Raw genomic sequence first — 9,442 nt, 5'->3', positions numbered from 1 at the left:
GACGACGGACTCGACGACGGACTCAGAACTGTGCCAAGAGTCGGCGTGGCGGCGTGGCGCGGAGTACGGCGGCACCGCGGCGCAGCGAGCAGGCCAAGCAGGCCCAGCCCCAGGCCCCCGCGAGGGGAACGGTGCGGTGCGGTTGTGTGGCTAGCGCTGCGCTGCGGCGGGGCAAAACGGTCCCTCCCTAGTCCACTCGGACTCGGTGCCGAGCCGAGCGGAGCCGAGGGCAGACCGAGTCGAGCCGAGCCAGGCCTGGCCGGCCGAGCAGCTAGCGAGCTAGCGGCACCGTCGTGATGTTGTGCAGAACTCTGCGTTTCCCCCTGGCCCGACTTCCCCTCCCACCTGCCTCCACGCCAGCCCGCTCTCCCCCCTCCACTGCTGCTCTATTTTGCTTTGACAATTTTCTTTTACTCGCGGATTAGTCTGAAGTGTGTGCAGTACATGCAACAGTGTTACTAAAGAAGAGAAGGCAGTAATTTCAAATCTCTCGATAAAATGAAATTAATGAGTGCGTCTTGTACCACTTCACCAATACAACTAAGGGTCACAATAAGATACAACATTTTACTTTTTTGGGTTGGTTTTATTAATGAATTGGTAGATATAAATCCTTCTTAACAATGACACGTTCCATATATTGTTGTTATCACGAGTGTGTTCACTCTTCTCTACTCACTTTAAGCTTTGACTTACAAGGAAAAAAGAATCACTTAGTTGCTATTCTATCAGTCTGCAGTCTTGTTTTTCCTAAGAGGTAATAAAGAATGGTTGGGACCAAACCCAAATTCTCACGGCGAGAAGTAGAAGCAATGAAAAACACCTTGTCACATATGAACACAGAACTGACAGAAATGATTTAAGGCATCCATTAAATACAGAGGTTCCCTTACAGAAGTCAAACTGGGGAACAGTATTTTCAGGCCCAAAGTGTATCAATTCAATAATATCTTACAGGATACAGCATAAATAAACCGAATGTCGGTTAAAGAGAAATATATCCAAACAGATGACACACTACAAATAACATTTTACAAGTCAATCACCCAAAAAGCCATATACAGATTTTGAAATAAAAACAATAAATTTTTAAGCTGTTTTAGTGACTTGATTATCTTAAAAGAACCAACAAAACACACACATTTCCCCTCCTTAAACATTTAATTTTTAAAAGAAGTACCGAAAAAGTAAAGGAAAAGGAAACAAACTTTCCAAGGGAGTTAATGAATCAGATTTGTAAGCAATGAATGCTATGAATGAATATCACAACATCAAACTGAGCTTGTCAGAATGATTTTACAGAACCAAGTACAAATTTTGAAACCACAAAACACATTCAGCTGGCATATCTAATTAATTTACACCAATTTCTTTGCCTCAAAGAAGCTCTTCAAATGATGGGTCTGCCATGCTCCCATAACTAAAAGAATTGCAGTTTGAATGATAGACCACCACAGAACTCTTGAATTGGTACTTTCACTTGTCATACGGAACCTCTCCTCTCGATACTGTAACAAATATAAAAGGCATGACATTTACAACCCCAAAAAGAATCTGACATTTTAATATTGAAAGTGAAATAAATGGAATGCCCCAGGGCCATATAAAATAAGAGTACTAACCCGTTGGTAATTTTGTTCTTTGGAAATCTGGTCTACTTGATCCAACAGCTGACGAACTCTTAACTGAAGGTCTGACAGTTTTTCCTTCTGAGCAACGTTTGCATAGTCAATAGCATGTTCGCCTACTTGAATATCCAAATGCACCCTCTGAAAATAAACAAAAAATTGAAATTTAGTTTCTTATTCAGAGTAATTTGAAGATATTTTATCCAATTCATTACTGAAACAGCAAATTAGACAACATACCAGTTGTGTTCCACTGAACCACTTAGTACTGTTTGAATACAAACAAATGACATGTTCTCCATGGGTGTGAGAAGTGAAGGACAATCTACCCTCTGAGCTGTAAACCTAAAAACAGACCAAATACAAAATTAACCAAAGGTCAGTTAAAAACATTGTAAGTAAGAAAGGTAAAAAAAAATTACTTACTCGTGACAGCACTACTTTGTCGTCTGGGTCTTTGACTTCCACATGCATGCCAATTCCAGGACTGGATGGCATGAAACCTCCACTGCGTGGATCGTAAAGTTCAACTTTGTAGTTCACTGAAAATAATATCATATGGTTAAACCTTTGAACTTGGTCTTCTTCTTATCTAATAGTAAAACCTTGGCAAATAAAGTGAATTTACTACATTAACAGATGGATCTTTGAATGCAGCTGTTCATTCAACAACAGGTGAGTAGAAGTCCGTATGTTATAAAATTACAGTGAAGTAGATAAAACAATTGGTTTTCGAATATTTTAAACATCAGAGATCTACAGAAAAGCAAGTTACAGAGAAAGTTAAACCATTATATGGTCAAGAGCCAAATGTTAAGGGAGCTGTGTTCAGTGTCTGACAGTCAACAACAAATGAAAAGAACACAAATCAAACGAGAAAAACTAGAAATAAATCTTTAGCTTCGAAACGGTTTTGTTTAAAAATATTAGGGCAGCGATGGCAAAATATAAAAAAAACACCGGCGTGGTTATAGGACGTATGTCATCTGCTGTACTAACCAATAACTGTCGTCTCGTCAGGTATTTCTTCTATGAAGCATTTCCTCTCTGTTTCTCCTATATGAAAGTAAAGTGCAGAACATGATGAAAGGTATAAAATAACTAGAAGAAACGTAGAAATTCCATTGAACGGGGACATAATGAATTACTAAAAGTCGAACAACAAAGTTCGACGTTGACTTTTCACAACACGTCACCGCCAGCACAAGCAGAACGTTGTTGACAAGCTACAAGGCGGTGTGACCCACCACTGGCTACCAACCTATGCCTAGAAAACATGTAGAACTGTTTGTTCTAAAGGAGGACACGTGCTGCTCCTCAGGAAAATAAAATCAAGCTACGACTTTTCATTGCTTGTGTGTTTCCCACGACTCCAATTTTCACTCCTTCAACCGACTTGAACCGCCAATGATGCCCTCCAATGCAGTTGCAACAATCTGGGCTAGCGGTATTTTTGAACATGGTTTTGCACTGAGGGAACGGATTTGCCGTATTCAATCGGGTGTTTGAACCAGCAGGGTTTCCTAGAAGGTGTTTCCACTGCATGTTCGGATTTTACATTCCTTCTGTGGAATAGAACCGGGGCCCCTCGTCTTGTGCACAGAGGTTGCAGTTCTTTACCCAGAGAAAACACACTCCCAAAACTAATTTTGTTAGCTGTTTCTGTTGCTGGCTTGAGGGCGTTCATGATCATCAAAAATTCTGGAACACCTCTATTGCCTAATTAAGGAGGAAGGGGTGGGGGTGCATGTCTTTGAACACTGGATAACAAATAAAAAAATGATTTATTCCTTTTTGTGAAAGAAACAAAGGATTTTATCTTTGATAACACTCAAAACAGACTTTGATTATTACTTCATTGAAGTAAATTTATAAGGTCAACACACAAACATAATTAAAATTTGATATATATACTTGATTGGCCTTGAAAAATACAAGACAGTAATTCACTACTTCAATTGGACTAAACTAAAATTTCATATTAGAAATATTATGGCTTTATCTATAACAACTAAATGTACAATATAAATTTAAGGTAACAAAAATTGAATGCAGATCACAAACTACAATGTTATTAATACATCGAAACAAATTGTAACTTGACAATACAATATTAGTACAAAACTATTAGAACATACATAGTTGTATCTTTGTAAAACTACCTTAAGATATAAAAAAGCGCACAAAAAAATCTAATTTAATAATATTTCAGTCACTCTACACACACTCACAATGAACAAATTAAATAAAAGATTTGTTAAAATTAGCTGTTCCAGATGTCATCTTGCTGTTGCACTGCTAGCCTTCTTTTTTCTGAGGAAAACAAACAAAAATCAAGTGAGCAGTGCAGTCATAGGTAGGGTTTCATAAAGTACTGAGCAAACATCAAAGACCTACCTCGAGCCTCCCGTAAAACCCGTTTTTCCTCTTCTCTCTCGGCTCTCGCAGTAGGAAGCTTCACACCCAGTGCACCAGTGACAAGGCGCCTTGCCAGCGCTGCACACGTTTCGGGGCGTGGGCGGAAGGAATGAATGGATTCAGAGAGGCGTCGGGCTTTCAGGCGAGACTCTAAAGATGCCTCACAGAGGGGTCTCATCCGAACCATGGGATGCTGGTAAGCTAGCACTTGCTCAGCTGTGAACAAGATAAGGTAAATAATAAATTGAACTTTTCATGAATTAGGATCAAAACTATAAAACAAATTTGTATAGAGTACTGACCTACAAGGGCTCCAGCAAATACACCCAAAGCATGGGTATCATCCACCCATTTGATCTCAAAGCCACCAGCCGTGTTCTTGAAAGGTGAGAGTACAGCAACTAAATCGTGAGTCTTAAACTCAGGAGGAAAATTGAAAATTTCAACAACATGGCTGAAGTCATCATCTCCAGCTGATCTTCTTGTCTTCTGTTGATCAGCAGGAACCTGGCTCCTATAGTTGCGATAGTCAGATTTTGGGTGTGCTACTTGGACCTCTCCAACAGCACTTGTCAACTGAAAATTTTAGAATACGGAAAAGAATTAATCAACATCTATTCACTTCACAAATCAAATCTTAACAAAGTAATTTAAAAACAGCTTATTCAATTTCAATACTTAGCAAAAGCCGTACCTCTTTCATTAGGAAAGGGTCCAGAACATCCTCATCCAGCAAATCGTCCCAGTCACATTCATCAGGGTTAAAAACTCGTGCAGCTTTGGTTGGGGAAGCTTGTTTGTTCCCCTCTCCTTTAACAGGTTTCATAAGTTGCACAGGCGCCACATAATTGACAGAGTCACTGGATGAAAGACTTTCACTACTGCCTCCACTGCTTGTGTTTGTAAGTCTACCAGAAAGGTTGGCGTCCCGGAAATCATCATCACTTGATTCAGTGTCTCTTTGTGAAAGCTGTCTGTGATTATTACTTTCAACCATAACAGTTTGAGATGGCTCAGCTTCAATTGAGACATGCTTCGGTAGAATTTTATCACTTTGAGTCCCTTGATAAGGGCTACCGCCTACTTGAACAATATCACATTTTTCTTCCACTTCATTGACTGATCTGGTATTGGTAACTTTAAAATCTATCACAGGTGCAACTCCACTATCACTAATCACTGAACTGCTTCTACTTTTTGAGCGAGAATATTTGTTTTCCACATCAGTAAGAGTAGCAGGCTGCTCAGAGCCCACAGCACTATCTGATGTACGATTAAAGTCTTGATCTGCCTCTTCCTTTGTTTTCCATTGGAAGTCCTCTGTTGGGGAACTTGAATGACACAACATTTTTTTCTTTTCAACAAGAACCTCTGCCCGAGGTGGAAGGTTTTTGGGTTGTGAAGAACTCATGGTGGAGGATAGTCTTTCACTTCCAGAAGAAATACTGCCTCGAATTCCCTCTAAATCCAAGTCACTTGATGTTGACTGGCAGAGCTTCTTCTTAGTTTCCACTAATTGAGATGCTCGAGGAGGGAGACTAATTGTTGGACTCGAGGATCTAGGTTTAGAAGATATTTCATCTTCTATGATCAGAGTCGAGCCGGATGTGTGTCTGTCCTTTTCTGGGGGGCTACGCACAGGACTAGAGAGTCGAGTTGATGATCTATCCCCTGGTGGTGCAGGGGTGTCATCAAATTTTTCTGAGTCCTGGAACACTCGCTTTGCTCTAGGCACATATACTTGTTGATCTGGACGACGGACTCTGGGCCTGAAAAATTAATTTACAATGAACAATGTCAAATAGCAATAGTAAGAAAAAGAAGAAGATATTTAAACAGAAAATAAAAGTACCTTGCAGATTTAACTGCATTCTTGGCTGGAGGTTCATCTGAGTGGAGGTCTGGAGCTGGAGAAATGACCTTAGACGAATCGTCTGTTGATCTTCGAGCAGCTGGAGGTCTATAAATACCAATTGTTGGTAAAGAGGTTCTTGATTTGCGTTGCTGACTACTAGTCCTTTCAGTGTCACTAACAACCATCGTCAGGTCACTCGATAATGATGCTGTCCTTACGCTTCCTTGACGTTCATCATTTGATGCATCAACCCTACAAAAACGAATCAAAAAAAAAAAAAAAAAAAATTAGTTACAACAAATCAACATGGAAAGGAAAATAAATAACATGAGAACAGTTCATTTGTATACTTGATACTGCAACTGAAATTTAGATAGAAAAAAACAAGAAGGTTTCAACAAGTCACCATCTGGAAAATAGAAGCATGCAGCTAAGTCAACAAAATGGCTCACAAACATTGCACAGAATCAACATAGACTGAGCATAAAAACCACGTAAATCAATAAAAAAAAAATTTAAATCATAGAAATGTGGGCAAGATGTAAAAAAAAAAGAATGATAAGAATCTGATAATTGACAGCACAGTAGACTAATGAGGGCTCACAGCAAATGCTGGATTACCTGCTGCAATCAATCATAAGTTGATTGTTAATAGCTACAATAATACCTTTTTAACATTAGTTTTGCCAATGTCAGAATTAACTTGCCAGATTCTAGACTTTAGAGGTTGAATTATCACACAGAATGCCCAACAAATGGAAAATCTTGGACATTAATGAAAAGTTCAAGGACAGTCAGTGTCAGTGTTAAAAAACAAAGGAGGCAAAGCAATCTCATCTGTTACCTCAATTGGACAGATTTTGTGGTAAGACATAAAAAAGAGAATACAGAAGAAAATTTGAAGTTTGGTGTAATTGAATCAAAGTTGCACAATTTTTCACAGAACTATGTTATTGTTTTAACTTCCATACATTAATAAAATTTTGATATTGCCTTAGTTGTTTGGTTGCTAAATATTAAAGGAGGTGTTCAAAGAGAAGCAAGCCTATCAAAAGCATACATGGATAAAGCATCACAAAGTGATATCGATACAATAGACATTGCGGAAACATGACCTTCACAACTTTTTTTTATCCCAGCATATGGTGAACACCCCACACCACTCAAGACTAGATGCAAAATTTTAAAGAAAAAAGATTCAAGGGTTGTTAAAAAAAAAAAAAAATCTTACCTGGCGACAAGATCCTTAGTACACACCACAATCCTCCTGTCAGGATCCTCGCCAATTGAAAATGTCCTCAGCTGATCAAAACTGTCCTGAGCCAGCTGATGTATGAGAAATCTATAAAAACTGTTCACAGGTGGAAACACGAGAACGCTGTAAAATGGACAGAAAACCAAATGTAAAGCGTGCGCCCATGTGCCTCAGCGCGAGGGGCCGGCAATGTGACATAATGGTTATGCTGGAATTACTTTCACTCGTGAACTTGACAGAGCGGCCGAGCACCCTACTGGTCCCGTTCCCGTTCCCTGCGCGTCACACAAAGCAGCAGCACGCGCTAACTTGTCAAGCAGGCGTCAAAACACGGCTCGCGAACAACACAACGGGCCGCGTGACTTTGGCAGCCAAAGGAACCAACCCTGCTTAAAACTCGCCGAATTTGGGTCCTGGCTGAAAGGCCTGGCGCTGCCAAGCGAACGACGCAGGGTCAACCCAACCTCTGCGCGGACCAAAACAAGGGCCACGGGCGGCGTGCTGGCGCCTTATCTCGCAAAAAACTTGCGATAAACACAGCCTCGACTACTTGCCTGTGAGCTGACGACGTTTCCAGAAAGATATTTAAGTCAGACTTCACTTGATCAACAAAATCTGCTTCGCTCGCGGGACAGCTGAACGCCATGACACACTACCGATCTATTTTTCTTTGTTTTTGTTCTTTTTGCATCACTGACCCATGACGTCACGGTTACGAAATAACAAACGAAAGGAGGGCAGCCATTGTGGCGGTAACCCACTTGCGTTTCAAAACGGCACGCGTGAGCGACGCCGTGCGCGCGCCTCGTCTCGCGTGTGGAATCGGACAAGACTGTTTCGCTGAGGGGCACTCGAAACGATCTAGGACAGACTCTCGTTCGACGAGTGCACCCTTTCGATTGTTGGCCAGGCCTCGCTTGCTGATGCAAGTGTTTGGCGCTGCTTGGCGGTAGACAAGCGGGATCTTAGATTGGCGTTCTTCCGGCTTGCTCTGTTTTTGCAGTTGTTTTTAGCAAAGGTTTCCGTTAGGTTGAACCAGAGGAAAATAAATGTAAAGTAGTAACCGTTTGTCTATTAAATTGGTGAATTGACGCTGTAACTAAAATGTGAAATTGTCGTTTGTTCGTTACTGCTCGACCGCTCCAATCTCGTTCACAAGTGATCTTCCGTTAAATTTTTTTAATTGGGGGACTCTAGTTGATCAGACACCCGGGCGAGTTATCGGTCGAAGATATCCCACGCTAGGCAGGCCAGGCAGGCTGCGCGGGGTATCGGCGACCCGCGAACTCCCCCGAGGACGACCGGAACAATACTCTGCCATTAAAGTTCCGCCCCGAGTGTGTTGCACTTGTTGCACTTGTTGCGAGCGCGCGGTACTCGATGCACTTGTTGCGGCACTGTCAGTCCTCTCTTGGCTCTCGCAGCAGGCTGGCGGCAGGCTGGCGGCAGGCTTGCAGCAAGCGTCCAAGGGCCTCTTGACGCCGCTTGCACCGCCGAGTCCTCGCCGGGGCGCGTCTGCCGGTAATCCTTTAGCTCCCCGCCGCGCCGCCCCACAGGGATCCAAGGGATCCACACCCTTCGAAGGAGTCCCCCATCGCGGAGGGCACGGCACACACACACACACACAAACAAACACACTCGGATCGCACACTCCCGACGCACTCACACACGGAGTGGCACACACGCGGCGCCCAGTGCTCTACGCGACGACAACAACCACCGACTGCCGGCCATGGATGAGGCTGGCGCGCGCTGAGCTCGGCATGGCAGTGGCGTGGCGGCGTGGCCTTCCCTCCCCTCCCCTCCTTTCCTGCAGCCTGCTTGGCCTGCAGCCTGCAGCCTCCCTGGCTGGCCGCACTGCCAGGCTTCCTCCTCCCTTCTCTTCCGCCTTATGCAAGCCCATGCAACGAGTCCGGACGGCATTGCTGGTGCCGTGCCGCCGTGCCGGCAGGTAGCCCCCTCCACGAGGGCCCGTGAGGCCACCACGGCCCGTGATGCAACACACTGTAAGCCAAGCCGGTTGCCTGGCCTACATTTCGGCCCCGCGGCCCGCGTCGTGAGGTGGAGGTGGCGGAGGGGCGGGGGTATCGCCGGCCTGGATTGGCCTGGATCCGCTGCCTGCCGGACTGCCGTGCCGGCCTGCCGGAATGGAACAGGGAACGACTCGGCAGACGCGGACTCGCGGACGGAAGGCGCGGTCCGCGGTCTAGACTGGAAGGCGGGCCGGGGCAGGGCCCGGCCTGGAATGGCAGCGAGCTAGGCGCAGCGCGGCGCAGCGCGGCGCAG

General features: G+C 43.8%; 2 protein-coding genes across 4 annotated transcripts; both read right to left on the bottom strand.

Annotated features, from left to right (window-relative positions):
- Positions 1–565: 565 nt before the first annotated feature.
- Positions 566–2,851, bottom strand: LOC117641209 (transmembrane emp24 domain-containing protein eca). The gene is made up of 5 exons (XM_034378360.1): positions 2,628–2,851; positions 2,055–2,170; positions 1,869–1,973; positions 1,623–1,769; positions 566–1,508 (listed from the first exon to the last, which is right to left on the bottom strand). The coding sequence occupies exons 1-5, from the start codon at positions 2,764–2,766 to the stop codon at positions 1,359–1,361; spliced, it is 657 nt and encodes a 218-aa protein (XP_034234251.1). The 5' UTR covers positions 2,767–2,851; the 3' UTR covers positions 566–1,358.
- Positions 2,852–3,393: 542 nt separating this feature from the next.
- LOC117641208 (nucleolar protein dao-5) lies at positions 3,394–8,446 on the bottom strand. 3 transcript variants are annotated; one of them, XM_034378357.1, is made up of 7 exons: positions 7,711–8,445; positions 7,133–7,279; positions 5,899–6,153; positions 4,741–5,815; positions 4,349–4,622; positions 4,026–4,262; positions 3,394–3,941 (listed from the first exon to the last, which is right to left on the bottom strand). In XM_034378357.1, the coding sequence occupies exons 1-7, from the start codon at positions 7,800–7,802 to the stop codon at positions 3,892–3,894; spliced, it is 2,130 nt and encodes a 709-aa protein (XP_034234248.1). In that variant the 5' UTR covers positions 7,803–8,445; the 3' UTR covers positions 3,394–3,891. The 3 variants fall into 3 exon arrangements, with proteins under 3 accessions (XP_034234248.1, XP_034234250.1, XP_034234249.1); XM_034378359.1 differs by lacking the exon at positions 7,711–8,445 and adding an exon at positions 7,375–7,687; XM_034378358.1 differs by lacking the exon at positions 7,133–7,279 and having other exon boundaries at positions 7,711–8,446.
- Between the last annotated feature and the right edge of the window lie 996 nt (positions 8,447–9,442).

Source organism: Thrips palmi, unplaced genomic scaffold, assembly GCF_012932325.1.
Source record: "Thrips palmi isolate BJ-2018 unplaced genomic scaffold, TpBJ-2018v1 HiC_scaffold_15, whole genome shotgun sequence".
NCBI lineage: Eukaryota > Metazoa > Arthropoda > Insecta > Thysanoptera > Thripidae > Thrips > Thrips palmi.
Note: the sequence above shows the minus strand (reverse complement) of the source record. Positions and strands in the feature narration are given on the sequence as shown.

Coding starts and splice junctions, on each gene's coding strand:
- LOC117641209 (XM_034378360.1), bottom strand. CDS start 2,766: ATGTCCCCGTTCAATGGAATTTCTACGTTTCTTCTAGTTATTTTATAC. Junction 2,171..2,627: donor TGACGAGACGACAGTTATTG/GTTAGTACAGCA, acceptor TATTATTTTCAG/TGAACTACAAAGTTGAACTT. Junction 1,770..1,868: donor GGTTCAGTGGAACACAACTG/GTATGTTGTCTA, acceptor GTTTATTTTCAG/AGGGTGCATTTGGATATTCA.
- LOC117641208 (XM_034378357.1), bottom strand. CDS start 7,802: ATGGCGTTCAGCTGTCCCGCGAGCGAAGCAGATTTTGTTGATCAAGTG. Junction 7,280..7,710: donor GAAACGTCGTCAGCTCACAG/GCAAGTAGTCGA, acceptor TCCATTTTACAG/CGTTCTCGTGTTTCCACCTG. Junction 3,942..4,025: donor GGTTTTACGGGAGGCTCGAG/GTAGGTCTTTGA, acceptor TGTTTTCCTCAG/AAAAAAGAAGGCTAGCAGTG.